The sequence below is a fragment of the Artibeus jamaicensis genome, unplaced genomic scaffold (assembly GCF_021234435.1).
Source record: "Artibeus jamaicensis isolate MK-2021 breed Jamaican fruit bat unplaced genomic scaffold, CSHL_Jam_final contig_233, whole genome shotgun sequence".
NCBI lineage: Eukaryota > Metazoa > Chordata > Mammalia > Chiroptera > Phyllostomidae > Artibeus > Artibeus jamaicensis.
Window position 1 is genome coordinate 20,089,070 of NW_026521486.1, and position 16,524 is coordinate 20,105,593.

At 37.5% G+C, this 16,524-nt stretch overlaps 1 protein-coding gene across 2 annotated transcripts in view; it reads left to right on the forward strand.

Annotated features, from left to right (window-relative positions):
* FGD6 (FYVE, RhoGEF and PH domain containing 6) overlaps positions 1-15,859 on the forward strand; it is a 115,694-nt gene extending 99,835 nt beyond the window's left edge. For both annotated transcript variants that reach the window (XM_053662279.1, XM_037160590.2), the window contains exons 15-21: positions 2,405-2,507; positions 2,997-3,143; positions 4,142-4,244; positions 5,987-6,111; positions 7,912-8,040; positions 9,039-9,187; positions 11,288-15,859. In XM_053662279.1, coding sequence (XP_053518254.1) covers positions 2,405-2,507; positions 2,997-3,143; positions 4,142-4,244; positions 5,987-6,111; positions 7,912-8,040; positions 9,039-9,187; positions 11,288-11,324 — 793 coding nt within the window. In that variant the 3' untranslated portion in view covers positions 11,325-15,859. The remainder of the gene's footprint in view (positions 1-2,404; positions 2,508-2,996; positions 3,144-4,141; positions 4,245-5,986; positions 6,112-7,911; positions 8,041-9,038; positions 9,188-11,287) is intronic.
* The last annotated feature ends 665 nt before the right edge of the window (positions 15,860-16,524 follow it).

Consider the following 16,524-nt stretch of genomic DNA (forward strand, 5'->3'; position numbering starts at 1 on the left):
TTGGACACAGCTGACTGACATGTAGTCACTGTTAAATGTCCGCCAGTTGTGACAGTGCTGGTTGAACAGCGAGGTCATAGCTAAAGCGGTTTGGTTTGGTTTGGACAGATGGGGGCTGTTTCTGTTTTATTTTGTTATTGGCATATAATAAAAATTTGAGAAATATACTAGCTTAAAATTTTTATTTGCAAACTGGATTTCTATCTTTTAACAGCCATACGAATGGAAAATCTAAGTGGCACTTAACCATATCTTGCTGTGTATAATGCACACTTGTTTGCTCAAATTTTTTTTTATTTTTAAAAATTTTATTTATTTATCTTCAGAGGGGAAGGGAAGGAGAGAGGGAGAGAAATATCAATGTGTGGTTGCTCCTTGTGTGTCCCCTGCTGGTAACTGGCTCCTGCAGGGAACTGGCCTGCAACCCAGGCATGTGCCCTGACTGGGAATCGAATCCAGTGCGATATTTTGGTTTGCAGGCCCGTGCTCAATCCACTGAGCTACACCAGCCAGGCCGTTTGCTCAAATTTTTGTGTGAAAAATAAGGACGCACATTTATACATGGGTAGTACTAATTCCGTATTTATATAACTGCTTTTAATTATTTTATTTATGCTTATGCATTAAAAGTGTAACTCTAGAAAGCAATAACAATATCCGTATGCAAAGTAATACCCTTTACAATGCAAAAAAGTCACATTTATAACATAGAATACTAAATATTCAATATGTTTAGATCAGTAACTACTACAAAAATTTCTTAGAAAGGGCAGTGGGCTAAGGAAACATATTTTTGGTACCATAAAGAGATGTTTAAGGAGTGGTTACCAGGGGAAATCGCCCAGAGTTGTTAGGGCGCCTCCACCTGTAACAACTTGTCACATTTGCCATTCCTGCCCTCAGTTTGCCAGGAGCTATGACAGTATCTAAATATAAATAAATAACACATTGAATTAAAAAAATAAAGCAAAAATTTTCTTTCCTGAAAGTTGGGGCAGAAAACATGGGTGCGCATTCTACACGGGATCACATTATACATGGGAGCACATTGTACATGGAGCACACTATACATGGCAAAATACAGTAAGTTAAGAATGATTATTGTGGGGAAAATGAGTGGTTTCTTAGTATCTAGTCTCTCCTTGACCTGCTCTGAGTTCATCGAAATACAATAAAATATGTCTATTCATACCATTATTTTTATAGAATTTTTCATTTTAAAAATATCATTTGAGGGTTAAAAAGCCACAACCATACACGTTTTCAATATCTTAGTGTGACACATAAGTTCCATTTTTTTAATATAAAGTTTTATTAATAAAGTATTTTAGAGTAAAAGTTCAAGTATACTTAAAGCTAGAATGAATAATAAAACCATATATTTGTCACCCAGACTCAAAAATTATCAAGAAGATTATGCCGTCAGTTTTCCTATTTTGTACAGTGTTTTAAAGCGAATTGCAGATGGCAGGTCATTTCACGCCTACATCCCTTGCTGTGCCTCTCGACGAAAAATACACATTGTCTTACACAGTCACATTCCCATTATTATGATGGATTTTATTTTATGACAGAGTTCTAAATTTATTTTAAATTATCTTTGTCTCCGCAAACACACACCCTAAAATGTGTCTCTCTGTCCTGGGGGTGCAAAATACAATGCGCCGATACCAGCGATCACCTGCAATGACCCAAGTTTTGGCAGGAGGAGGCGTACAGAAGCACCACAGGAATGCTTTTCTCAGAGTCGGCTTTCCCCCTTTTTGTCTCATTTCCTCTAGATCTGAATCAGACCTCCTGACAAACTGAGGGTAGAAACGGCAAATGTGACAAGTTGTTACAGGTGGAGGCGCCCTAACAACTCTGGGCTCTTTCCCCTGGTAACCACTCCTTAAACATCTGTTTATGGTACCAAATATATGTTTCCTTAGCCCACTGCCCCTTCTAGAAAATTTTAGTAGTAGTTACCCATCTAAACATATTGAATATTTAGTATTCTATGTTATAAATTTGAGTTTGAAACTTGAGTCTTTGGATTATGTTTAAATTCTAGGATTATTATCTGAGGAAACTCCTTGGTTATATAAATAATCATAATTATTAAGTGTGTGAATAGCTCGTAAAACCAAACAAAAATACCTCCAAAGTTAGGAGACCTCAAAAGCCACTCGGTGTAAAACAGCACTTTTGCAGAGGAAGAAAGCATCGTATCTGCTATAGTGCTGTGCGTTCTCTAATGCCCGCTCCGATTATTTGTGCACATAAACCTCAGAGTTGCTGTCTGTGACCAGCATTATTGCAGCGTGGTGGAATCTGTTGCCAAGGGAGAAGGAAAAGAAGTAAGAAAAACGCCAAGAATAAAAGCTGACATCTGGTTGATGGAACCTTCTTTTGCCCCCAACAGTTCTGCCACAGAAAGGGATGAATGGCTGGAAGCGATTTCCAGGTCAATAGAAGAGTACGCCAAGAAAAGAATCACATTCTGTCCTAGTAGGAGTCTCGATGAGGTATTGTCTTTTCCTTCTCCTTTTTTTCAGGGCATTTTACTTTTTGTCTTAAAGAAACCTTTCCCAGGGGTTTAGAAAAGCAACATGTGTTTCATAGAAGGATTGGCAGTCTCTGTGTAATCTCAGAGCTCAGTCGTTATCCTTTTGATGTCTCGCTGCAGGTCTGTGACAGCCTGTAGCATATTCATATTTTTTTCTAGTTACAAAGCCTCATTGTATCAACTTTACAAACTGTATTGTAGTTTAAGGAAACTAAGTAACTGTCATCATCATCACACTACCCTAGGCATCTTTTAAAATTAATTTTGTACTAGAGAATTGTTAGGATGTAGCTAATCTTAATGTCCCGAGAGCATGAAAAATATAATAATGCCATATTTCTCCCCATATCCTTAATGATACCATCAGCATTGTGAGCCACGACTGCTAAACAAAGGGCTTGATTCTGTAGCAGTGAACGTGAGGTAATCAGAAGTCATTCTTCCACAGGCTGATGCAGAAAGTAAAGAGGAAGTTAGTCCCCTGGGGTCAAAGGCTCCGATCTGGATTCCCGACACCAGAGCCACCATGTGTATGATCTGCACGAGTGAATTTACTCTGACCTGGAGACGACACCACTGCCGGGCCTGCGGAAAGGTCGGAGGGGACAGGGTCCATGGCCATTGGAGATTCTAGTAGCTCCGGCTGTACACAGCGCAGGAGCGGATTTCCCCTCATAAGCCACTGTGTGTGGGGCCGGGAGGACACTTGAATCGTGGATGGTATTTTCTTTAAATATTTGGGCATGGGGCAATCTTGTCAGGGAACTTATTTCCTTCTACCTCAAGGTTATTTTAGATTGTCAATAGTAGACAATTTCCATTTTTTAAAAAAACATACAAATTCACAGTAGACCCTCACATTTGCAGATAATTATTTAAACTGAATTTATGGAGATACTCAATATAGTAAGTGTTCTATAGGTTCTGCACTTTGTCATCAATTGGTTCTGCACTTTAAGTGAAACGACCTACAGTGAAGCCACTTTTACTGTAAGCTCCTTGACATAAGCCAGAATTAAGTGTCTGTGGTATCCCATCAATGTTATAATGAAATGGCATCATTCAAGGACCTGCTGTATTTAACAGGGGCAACTTTCAGTGTTGAAGTTATCACTAGTAAAGTTTCCAAGTCTTCATGACCTCACTAGTAAGATGCGCATAGTAACAATGACTTCAGTGAGCTACTGTGAAGATTAAATGAGGTCTTATTTAGAGAACATTCAATATAAGGCTAGACACCTGGGAGCGGTGTAGCAGAGGTGGCCATGGTTACGACAGTGATAATGACAGTGACAGTGATGATAATACAGGTAACACAGCAGTTATTGCACTCCAGGCACTGTTCAAACATTTTGCACAGATTAACTATATTACTTTTTTGTAGTAAACACTCAGTAATAATCTGTGGCCTCTGTACCTTCCAGTGGGGTATTGTGCATGAGGTCATTATGAACTTGAACTCCACGGAGTTGTTACTGAGATTCGGTGACTATACAAAGGTTTTGAACAGTAGATAGCCCTATAAATGGTAACATGCCTGATGGTTTGGATACAAAGATTATTCTAAATTGAGTAATTCCAATGTGTTTTCAGATTGTATGCCAAGCTTGTTCATCAAATAAGTGTGGCTTAGATTACCTGAAAAATCAACCAGCAAGAGTATGTGAACATTGTTTCCAAGAACTGCAGAAATTAGGTAATATGTAAGATTTAACCCAGTATTCCTTTATTTCCCAGATGCTTTCAAACAGCTTTCTGAAAGGATCATCTTAGACACATGAGCAGTAAGATTGGTGATCACAAAATAAGGAGGAGATCCTCTTCCTTAGTTAAGATCTCTTAACTAATATTTAGTGGTATTTCCAAGAGAGGCTGGGCTGGAGTTTATTTTTAATTCTGAAAACAGTTTTGCTAAGAATATTAATTATAGAATGGTAATTATAGGGTGAAATGCTTAAAGTAATTACAAGGGAAGTATAACTCCCAAGTAATTTTGAAGTTTCTAGGTTCACAGCTGTGCTCATTAAGAATCATTTTTATCTACCTGTTAAGTAGTTCTCTGTGGAAATATACTGGGTGTCACTTTGTTAGCCTAATTTTGATCACTTGGACTGATTTAGTGAGGTTTTATTATACATCTAAACAGGTAGCTTTTCACCAAGTACAAGGTGATAAATCATATCTGCTTACTCATTATCCGCAGGCGCCCATCCCTACAGTTAGGGTCAGTGCAACTAGCAGGACCATTCAGATCTTTATTTTAGGGAGAGATCTTCAGTTCAATTCCCGAAACCTTTAGGTTCTAAATTTTAAAAAGACTATCTTTCACTTCCATGAAGAATAGCTTTTCAACAGCAAATGAGAATTCTAAGTGCATAAAATCAGATGACATACTATTTCAGAATATGTATATTGAGTCTGTGTACATTTTTCCAAGAAGTCATATCCATCTAATTCATCTTTTGCCAGCCTTTTTATTCCTCCATTTGTTTTCTGAGTATGTAATATAAGCTGCAAACATTCAAAATTCATTTTTTGAATCCTCCTCCTTCATCTTGCACACCCATATTGTCAGTAAATTTTGTCAAACTTATCTCTGAAAGCCTGTCTTTCTCTTTGATTTCTTCATCTCCTAACAAGGCCTTCATTGTCTTTCACCTGGACTACTGTAATAATTTCCTAATAGGTTTTCTTGCTGCAAATCCTTCCTCTTTCCTACCACCAGATTTATTTTTCTAAATTCAGTCTGCTCATGTCACTCTCCAGCCTAAAAGGCCTTTGATTTCCCACTGCCTAAAAAACAGTCCAGGTTCCTTAGAACCGGCCTGTTATTTCCAGACTCATTATTCTCCAAATAGATGATTTAATTTCATCCCAGTCTGTTTTTGCTTATGCTGACCTCTGTTCATGGAGCATTCCTCCTCGTCTTTTTTTTTTTTTTTTTGCTTGGCAAACTCTTACTTATACCTTAATGGCCAACTTGAACATCTCATTCTCTTCCCAGCCTCTCCTGAACGTGCGCAGTCAGAATTCATTGCCTGCTCATCTAGTTTTATAGCCCCTTTTCTAGCTCTTCATTCAGTGTAATATTGCTTGATCAGGTATCTAGATACTAAACTATGTTGAATTTTTTTTTGAGTCAGGATTGAAGTTTTTCAGTTTTTCTTTAAGTTGCTGGCACATTAACATTTCAGAATTCTAAAGGCACAAAAGAATAGTCCTTTCATATGGTTTAGTGTTGAAAAAAGTATAAAATCCTAGACAGTGGGAGATTTTCCTCCTACTCAACTTCCAGCCACTCATCTTCTGTTCCCATCAGTGTCATTGGTTTCTGGCATATCCTTCCGTGGATATTTTATGCCCTATTTATTGATCTAATTTCAATGGTGTTGCAGAATGGTTACCATTAGCTATATAAGTGTACCTGATTTCTTTTAGATCACCAGCACTCTCCTAAGATTGGATCTCCTGGAAATCACAAAGCTTCAAGTGCCTTATCATCGGTCTTACAAAGTATCCCATCAGGGAGGAAACAGAAAAAAATCCCAGCTGCTCTCAAAGAAGTAAGTGTTTCCATTAAACCTGCAACCTGATAGAGGCTAAATTATTCATACTCATATAATAGACTGTTTTTCATTCATAAAGGAAGATGTCATTTCTCGCTACTATTAAGATACGCATTTTAATACTAGTGATGAGGTGTGGCTGATGCCTCTCTATCAGGCTCAGTCTCCCATGTGACCTGAGTCATTTAGAAAACGGCTGCCAAAAGGTTTGCAGAACATTTTATAGCAATGATAGATAGTAAAGCTAATTTGAACACGTGTGAATTTTTTTAATTACTTTGAGTGACCCCTTACCAGAAGGAAGAACTCTGCAGAATATTTGGGCCTTTTATAAACATTTACTGATCTTCATGGTTATTTGTAAGCATTGGTTGGTTATATACAGCTGATATCACTAATACTAGGTTGTCTTTCCTTTAAACTTGAAAGAAAAGCTTAAAAAGTGATAATAGCCTACACAGGCATCACTGCTATCCTGTCCCAGTTTGTCAGATTCAAGTGTTCAGCCAGCCAAGGAGATCAGCCAGTACTGCATTCTGGCCACTCCCACTTTGATTAGCTCATTAATTAGTTCCACTTGTGCTAGTTTTGTGGCTGGTAGAGTCTAAATTTGACTCTTGCTTGATTACTCTGTGAAAACAACACATTTATTATCTCAGGAGTCCAGGCATCGCTTAGCTGGGATCTCTGCAGGGCCACAATCATAGTGTTGGCCATTGTGGCGTTCTCATATGGAGACTGACTAGGGAAGGGTTTGCTTCCATCTTCACTCGGGTTGTTGGCTGAGTTCATTTCCTTGCAGCGGTAACACTGAGGGCCATGGCTACTTTTTTGCTCTTCCTAGAGGCTGCCCTCAGCTCCTTGCCACGTGGGCCTCCCAACATGGCAGCTTACTTCTTCGAAGCCAGAGTGGGAGATAGTCTCTAGAGCTGTCTACTAGCAAGATGAAGTCTTATACAATGTAACAATCAGGGTAGTGACATCCATCACCTTCACCATGTCCTGTTGGTCAGGAGCAAGTCACAGGGCCTGCCCACACTCATCGGGAGGAGATCATACAAGAGTGTGACTTCCGGAGGCAGGGGTCACCGGGAGCCACTTGAGAGTCTGTTCACCATACCACAAGTCCCAAACTTGGCTTTTTACATCTCTGTTGTTCCTGTGTTAACAGGAAAGAGAAGTCTGGACTGCCAAATTATAATCACTAAGAGCTTACTATGTACTTTTTGTCCAGAGATTAAAGCAGTTTTTAGCTCTTTATGAAGTAAAACAAGCTTCTTGTTTTTCAGACCAAAACTTGGGGGGGCAGAAACTGATCTTTAAAATCACCAATAATAGCAGAACTTTCTATTTATTTTTCTGTTGGTATAGTTTTATTGTTATTGTTATTTCAGGGACAGAGTTAAAGTTTTAAGTAACTTTCCCTAATTACCAGAACAAGAAAAGCAATAAACAACATGCACAGTCCCCAAAATGCAGCTTTAAAAAAGCCTCTTTGACCTTTGGAATTATTTTTCTTCTGGCAACCCAGAAAACACAGACGAACCCACTGAGAAACACGCCCACACAAACCCAGCAGACTCCCAAAGCTGCTTCTCAAAGGAAGGGTTCTCGCATTCACGGCAATGGCACATCTCCCCTTTGTACAGCAGCAGACTTTGAAAATAAGCACTTTCTTTCCTAAACATTATTATTATGGCTATTAATTTCAGAACCATTTATCAAAAGTAATTCTATTATTTAAATTCTTTTGTCTGAACACCATTAAACTACGTATGGGGTTTGCTTATCTTTAAGGTATCAGCAAACACAGAAGATTCTTCTATGAGTGGTTATTTGTACAGATCAAAGGGCAATAAAAAACCTTGGAAGCACTTCTGGTTTGTCATAAAAAATAAAGTGCTGTACACATACGCTGCAAGTGAGGTAAGATCTGGAATCTAAAGAGGTATAAATTGGGCCCTAGATGGTGTAGCTCAGTGGATTGAGCACGAGCTGTGAACCAAAGGGTCGCCAGTTCGACTCCCAGTCTGGGCACATGCGTGGGTTGCAGGCCAAGTCCCTAGTGGTGGTCACGTGAGGGGCAACAACACACTGATGTTTCTCTCCCACTCTTTCTTTCTCCCTCCCTTCCTCTCTCTAAAAATAATTAATTATTTTAAAAAAGAGGTGTAAATTGGGGGACTTGTTTTATAATGAAAACTGGGAATAGTTACCATATTTGTTTAACCTATTTGTATTGTTTGTTTTTGGATTTGCTTTGCTTTTGGAGGGGGAGATGTTGTTCATTATTTTTAATGTGAACAGGGTCTTTGTTTTGTCTGGAGAGCTCTTACTCAGAAATATTTGGCATTTTCTGTAGTATTAAAATGTAAAACTGCTTCTCTCGTGTCATATGACTGTCTACGTCACTGAACACAGAGGTTTTTGTTTCTGCCAAGCTATGTTGCGTGACAGCACGTTGAAAATCTCCAGGTTATATTGATCAGGCGTCAGCACAGATCTAGACCGTCTCTGGGTTATAAGCAGCTTCTGGTTGCTCTAATACTATGCTTCCCTCCTGTCTGATCACCATGTGTTCCAGCGTCTATGAAAACCTCTGCTCTCAGGTCCAAGCTTTTCCTTAGAGGGACGGGGGTAATCACCTCCCTTTCTAAGCTGTAATGTCTGCATTACCTCCCATGGTTGTGGGGAAGTATGTGAACTTCAATGGATGTGATCACATTGTCTAGCACAATGTCTCCTAGAGTAGGTGGGAGTGGGTGGCTCAATAAATATTGTTGAATAAAGGAAAATTGAGTAAGTTGCAAGAATTATCATATGCATATATAAAACGAAATTAGAGCTGTATGCATCAGGAGTTCGCACTTCTGAATCTTGTATCAGTTTTAAAAATCATCTCCCCCTGTGTCTTTTTAAATTAGGACGTGGCAGCTTTGGAGAGCCAGCCTTTACTAGGATTCACTGTCACTCAAGTCAAAGATGAGAATTCAGAGTCTAGAGTATTTCAGTTACTGCACAAAAACATGGTATTTTATGTATTCAAAGCAGATGATGCTCACTCAGCTCAGAAGTAAGTAATTCAGACATTTTTCTTTTATACACGAAAGTTTGAGTTGTTACTTTAAATGATTGATAGTAAGATAGCTTACTTCCATGCATGGGGACAGCTGAGAATTTAATCAGGATCTAAGTTAGAACGAGTTAAGATATTAGTCAAACAGTTGTTTTTAAAGACAGGCAAAAGTATCTGGAATATTTTCAGGAGATAGAGGGGAAAAGAAAAATAGGAGGTTCTGTCCAAAATATTCTGTGTGCACATAACCTCTGAGGAAGCAGCGTGATGCTGCTCTGCTGAGAGGAAGGAGAGCTGAGGCATTTGACCTTTTCTTCAGTCAGGGTAAGAATCTTCTCTTGGAACATCGCAGGACTTGGCAGTCCAGTGGTTCCATTGTGCTGGGGAACGGCAGGAGTTTGAACAGCTGCTTGCTAACGTCTTTGGGAAAAAGGTCAAACACATTAAGAGGCTCCCATGCTGTTCCCCATGACTGAGTAGGAGGACATAGATTTTATTTTTATTTTATTCCATTTCATTTTATATCAAAATAGATTTTAGATGGTAAAGGTTGAAATAGTCTTTTTAACATTCCTATAAGAATATTTAGATATCATGAGGTTGCTTAATATAAAGGAGCATATTTCTGTGAAATCAAGGTCCTTTCTGAGCAGAACAATTCAGTTCACCCCTTCCATTAGATTTGTATTTTGATCTCACAAACACATTTTTGTTTTCACTAAGAGGTGCTCATATTTTCTGAAGCAAAAGGTGCATGCAGATATAAACAGATGCTTTAAGTAAGCAAGGCTTGTCACTTCTTAAGGCAGTAAGAATTAAGTACCAGCATTATGTATGTTCCTGAAAAGTAATCAGGTACAATGTTACAAATACTCTATAAGACTTTTTTTGCCCTGAGTTTATGATATCTGTGTGTAGCTGTTACCCCAAATAATTCCTTTTGTGTACTGAAGAGTACTTTAAAATTATGTCATTTAGCTATTTTTTTCTGTAGAAATTACTTAGATAAAATAGTTGTTGCCCTAATATTCTGTTAGAGATTATATTTTTCATCATCTTCATCTGCATTCATCACCAAACTAAGAAAATTATTGCTTTTAAATGTGCAGGTTTTGCTTATATCTTTAAATTGACAAGATAAAAATCACGTCAAGACAGAATTGAAAAAACAGAAAAGCAAAATATAAAAATCAGTAAAAAGGGGAAGACAGGATTGAATGTAGTTAGTTAGGTAAAGGGAATCAGCTTAGTTGTAATCATGAGTTTCTCTTTGAGGGTGTTCATCATATGGGTTGCTTTTTTGCATATCACAGAATAGTAAAATGTGTTAACTTCAATGGAAATTTTTTGCTTTTTTTAAGAGGCTTTTTATGGTATAACATATGCCATTTGCACTTAAAATTTAAATTTTTGAAAACTCTGCCTTTGAAATTTGAGCTAATTCTGTCTTACGCTGTTTTTACTATTTAAAGTGGTGATTTCAAATGTTCCTAGCAAGTTCATAAGCAATTACACTACTAGGGAGGCACAAAGACACAGCCCCCGAGTGTCCTCCAGATAATTGCAGCTGTGTATGGTCAGATAAAATTTGAAACTAAAGGGTTTTGGAAAGACTTCTGTGAAACTGAGACACGTCTCTGTTGCAGGCAAAATTCTGATTACCAGTAGATTAGATGTGAGAGTCCCTTTCTTTGAACATTTTAGAGCAGGTCCAGGCTGTGGATGCCTAAGGAATTTCTGATTAAGGGAGAAAGATACAGGAACAGAACAGAAAGGGGGGTTCAAATAAAGACCTTTGCAGCTCTGTCCATTTCCAAAACCAACTAAACAGGATCATTAGGACTTCCCAGAGCTTTTACATGAAATGGCCCCTTCCTCATCCCTCATAGACATGAGATGCACTTTTCAGGCTAATTTTTTGGCCAAATCACCAAGTGCACAGAATTCCATATATACTGAATTCTAGTTTGCCATAGGCAAGATCTTAAATACTCTGTTAGGGTCACTAGGTTCACATGCACAGCTATTATCTATATTAACATAACACATACTGGAAAATTGCATTTTACAAATCTAACAAATTTCTCTTATTAATAGGTGGATAGAAGCATTTCAGGAAGGCGCAATATTGTAGCAGTATTGGTTTCATCTTTTCTGTGATTCCAAAAGGGTGGAATTTCATCAGAATGGAGTAAATAAAGTACAAAAATTTAATACAAATCAACACTGCCAAGATAAACCCAACCAAAATCTTCATCAAAAATAAGATTATTTTGTTAGGTATAAGGTAATTTTTTAATGTTTTTTTAATGTATGTTATTTATTAAAATTTTGATGTTTACTTAAATCAGAATTATTTCTGAAATTCACACTGAATTCTAAAGTACCTTTTCTTTAGAAACCAGAAAATGTATCTTAATACTGTATGCTTGCTGTGTTAACTCTTTGTGACACAGTCCACAGTTTTCTCAATGTGCTTTACAGTGTTACCTTGTAATAACATTCTCACTAGTGGAAAGTCTTTGTAAATAAAAAACACACGTTAAGGAGCAGGTTTCATGCAGTGTTTGGTTTAGAAATTATGATTATAAAACTGCTTGTGATAAAAATGCATCTTTAAATCAGTAAACTAAGATGAATTTTTGTATCTTTTAATGAAAAAACACACAGCCAACTTCTACCTCAGTAACTGTGAAATGAAATTCCATTAAATTATCTCAAGTATTTCTCTTATGATGTACCTCACATCATATCACATCATCAAGGAATTAGAGCAGAAGGATAGAATCTGAATTTTTATTTAATTGTATGTAAGTAAGAAAGAAGTTATTTTCATTTGCAGAGGAACACAAACAATTCTATAGCCTGTGCATTAATTAAATCTAATCTTTTTTAAAAATGCTACCAGTTCAACACAAATAGAAGGGTGTTTTTTTTTAAAAAGCAAAATATGGGAAGCATTATATTATATAATGTCTTTTGCTATTCTAAGTGTTCTGAGCCCAGATCAGTAGTGGCATTTATGTCTAAAAAGAATGTAACATTTCCTATAATAGTGTGCTTTTAAAAATGAACTGGAATTAACATATCAAAAAAGCACAAATTCTAAGCCAGTATTAACTAAAATTGTATAGTATTCTTTTTCTTTTAAGATTTTTTACTCTCACTTTGTGTTATGTCCTCTCTGTTAAGTTTTTAAAAGTCCGTTATTTTTTTAACCAACTGTCAGTGCACCTCATTAGGAAAGATTTACATTCATAATTCTGGTGCACTCATTGTTCAACATAGGAACTACTTTGTAAATTACAGATTTGCAGAAGAAAAACAAAATTAACGCTGTGATTAAAGTCATTCCTGATGGTCATAACATTTATTGAGTTTAAACTAAATGTAAGTTATCCAAAAAGGGAAGGTTTTTCATATAGTATTTCTTTAAAGGGCATGAGAATTTTCCTTTCATTTATATAAAGGATTTCCTAATTCACTGTGATATTTATGATTGCCAAGAGAATGAATGACCGTGTGCCTTTCAGAAGCCTTGTGAATGTTTTTTGTTGCAACCCTGTTTAAAATCTAGAGTTGGCTACTGTAGTTTTTTCTGGCTGTTGCTTGTATAGAATCATTTTAAACACTGTTGCAACCTCACACACAGCCCTCACCTGCTATCTCCCCCGTCTTTCTGCTACTATAGGTGAACCAGTACTTCCTTGCCACTCATTAATTGTAATCAAGATAGCATAAATAAGGCTTCCATGTTAAAATCTCTGCCGTTTTTAGTATATCCGTTTCGGAGACCAATGTTATGCCTTATAAAGTATTTCCTTCCTCTTCAGTGGGCCTCGCATTTTGTAGAAAAATAAGTTGTTTGGGAGTTCTTCCCTGCCTCTTCCTTAGCTCTCAGCCTTCTGATTACAAGGTTTGGCTTAAGCCTCAGAATCTTAAAAAATAATCAGGCAGGCTATTCTATCTTTTAGCAGCTGGCTAAATCAAGAACTAGTTATAAAATCTAAATATAAGAAATATTGCACAAACTTCTAGTAATTCTAATTACATGTGAAACTCATCTGATTGCACTAGCTATTGGCTTAGCCCCATGGAGGGTTTTGAAAAATATAAAATACAGCCTTTTGAGGAAGGTATCAGGTTGCAACCCCCTCCCCATAGAGATATATCAAATGTGGAATAGGATCACATTCCCTTTCCCCTTTAGCAATCTTCGTAACTTACTAAAGCTGATCAATTATTTATTTAAACTGGCTAATTCAATGTCCACCCAAAAAAACCTATTTATATACATTTTGTTATAAAGCTACTTTGAAAATATCTGTTGATAGCTAACATTTTAGAAAAAAATGATATATTGAATGCATTCTACAAATGAGAATAAAGTATGAATGGTGCCTAGATCCCAAGAATACTTTATTACACTGATACACGTGCTTCAATCAAAACTCTTTTCAAATATCTTTTTTCGTAAGGAGAAAGAAAAGCAGTTACAAAGTTAGGCCAAAAGGGATTCTGAAAGTAACCTGGAGACCAGGTTGAACCAGAGGAAGGCTGGCGTGCTTAGTCTGCGTCCCCGGCCAGTGCCTCCTTACCTGTGGCAGCTGTAAATACAGAGGTCTCACCAGAGCCCTGGGAAAATGAGAATGGTTATCTTGACTTCATCTCACATTTCCAAACCTCTCTCCAACCTTTTCTCCCATTTCCTTATGGACCCGGTATCCTGCTATTGTCCTTCGCCCACGATTCTCAATTTGGTCTCTTCAACCAAAAGCTCGATCCGTTGAATATGTAGTAGCATTTCTAAAGATGAAATCATCAGAGCAGCCTTGTTTAATACAATGATGTAATGAAACAACTACGTGAAGAAGACAACTTTAAAGTGTAGTTTTGTTAGCCAAATGTGTATTTTGTATTTGGTTGGTAGAATATAATAGGGAAAGCCTGGTATTTAGTAATTTAGTTAAAATGTAAATGTTATCACAGTATATGTTCATATGTCTTGGAGTGTGTTTTCATTGTACTGTCATTGAAGTTTGAGGTGCAGCGTAGTCAGGCTTAGTCACTGGGATTTCCAGAAGTAAATCCTATTTCTCTTATTATATATCATACACTCCTTGAAGGCAGATGCTATGTCTAATGTATCAGTTTCGCAAAACGCCTACCGTGTATCTTTTAAGAGATAATATTTGTTGAACACTGTTTGAATGTATTTCTTTTCCTTACACTTCAAGGACAGGATTCTTGTCATCTACGTCTCAAACACAGCCCCCAAAATGCCCTCATGAAATCTCAGGTCTTAGACCTACACATTCCACCATCCTGCAAGGCCACATTTGCAACTGCTTGTTGGATATCTACACATGCCCTTAAGCATTTTAAACTTTACATCACTAAAACTCAACTTACTTTCTTTTCACTTAAATCTGTTTATTTTCTTCTGTAATGGAAAAACACCATTCTGGGCTCCATAATCCGACTCCGTCTTAACAGAGTGCACTGCAATTGCTCTTGTATCCTTTCCATCTTCACTGCCCTTCTGTCGCTGCAGAGCCCCTGGGTCCCAATGACTGGAGCGACTTTTCTTCTAGTTCCAGTGTTTTCCTTGCATGGTCCCATTTTAAACACTGCCAGAGCCACGCAGGGGTGTCCAACCTGTGGCCTGCGGCCCAGGGTGGCTATGAATGCAGCTCAACACAAAACTGTACGTTTACTTAAAACCTTTTTTTTTTTTGGTTCATCAGTTTTTGTTAGTGTTTGTGTATTTAAAGTGTGGCCCAAGACAACTCTTCTTCCAATGTGGCCCAGAGATGCCAAAAGGCTGGACACTCCTACCTTTAGTCTCCTAGTCAGAGACTAAAAGCACAGCTCTAGTTTCATGCCTGCTCTTCAGCTTTCATTGGCTTCCCAGTGGCTTGGCAGGGAACACATCTCCTCAGACACCATATACCCCAGCTGACCCTCACCCAGCCTTTCTCTGTTCACCCTTTCCTCCACCCCCACTGCTGCCCGTGGACCCAAGACTTCTCTGTGAAGTTGATCCTAGTCCTTCTCGTCCCTGTTCCTTCTCCCCTATTTCTTCAGACTAGATCTAGTCTTTCCTTTCTCTGGGCTCTAATGGCCCTTAGCTCGTAAACCATCTTTCTTATGGTACTTATCACATCCTGTCCTTGAGGGCAGCAACTGTGTCTCTCTCATTTGAGATTCTCCCTCAGCATCTGGCAGAGTGCCTCCCATGCACTGATACTCAGTGTTTGGTAAATCAAATTACTTCTAATGGATCACTGTTGGTTTTTTTAGTGTCCCAATACACAGACATTATTCAGGAACCTGTGCCACTTTTGAATGTTATTTTCTAAAGGAAAATCATACCTATAACTTCCCCCCCTTTAATAAAAGAGAAATAATTTTAGTGTTTTTTTAAGACAAAGGTGGTAGTAAAATTTCAAAATGCCTCCATGTGTCAAATTTCTTTTCTTTTTTTTTTTGTTCAGGGGGGAGGTTTAAAGGTGGCAGTCTTTTGTATAAGTTGGTCGTTGCATCTTAACCAATCTTGAAATGGTATTTTTTAATGACTTATGAATTTCTAGAAACACTTTTTACCTAAATTGATAAGTCTGTATCTTATTGTCCATATAGAGATAATAGATCCTTTATAAATCAAATGTTAGCATTGTAAATAATGTTATTATGTATTATATTTATACAAAATAAATTTATCTACTTTTGGTGTGATGATGTCTTTTAAACTGTAATTTTTTTTACTAGTCACATTTAAAGATGAACCACACCTGTTTTTCTGAAGCCTAATTAGGGGATACTCTTTTTCACCCACAACTGATGTTCCCCAAATGGCTACTACCTCCACATTTTAATAAGTCAACTTATTGTAACTTACATGAATTGGATAATAAGGGGTAACCACAAGCATCACTATAAGCATGTATATTATACACTGAAAACAGAGAAAAGGTCTCAGATTGCCTTTTTCTATTGGACCTATAGTATGCTTGCTTCGCTTTCACTTTTGAGACCATCTGAAGGATTTATGGGGTGGAGAGAGGGAGAACTGAGGAGCTGCCTTAAAACCATCAAACAAATAATGCCAAAGGAAGAGGTGGACTTTTAGAGAATGAGGCATAAATTATATTTATACCTGTTAGGGATTGTTACATTTCCTCTTTCTGTGTTTGGCTTCCTAGTTCCAGAAGGAAGTGCCGGAGGACATGTTCCCTTTTTCAGTGCACCTTTGTTTTTTTTTTTCCTCACTTGGGTTTCTGGCCTTAATACATGATAGATTTTTTGGTGCTGATTAATACTAAAGATATTTT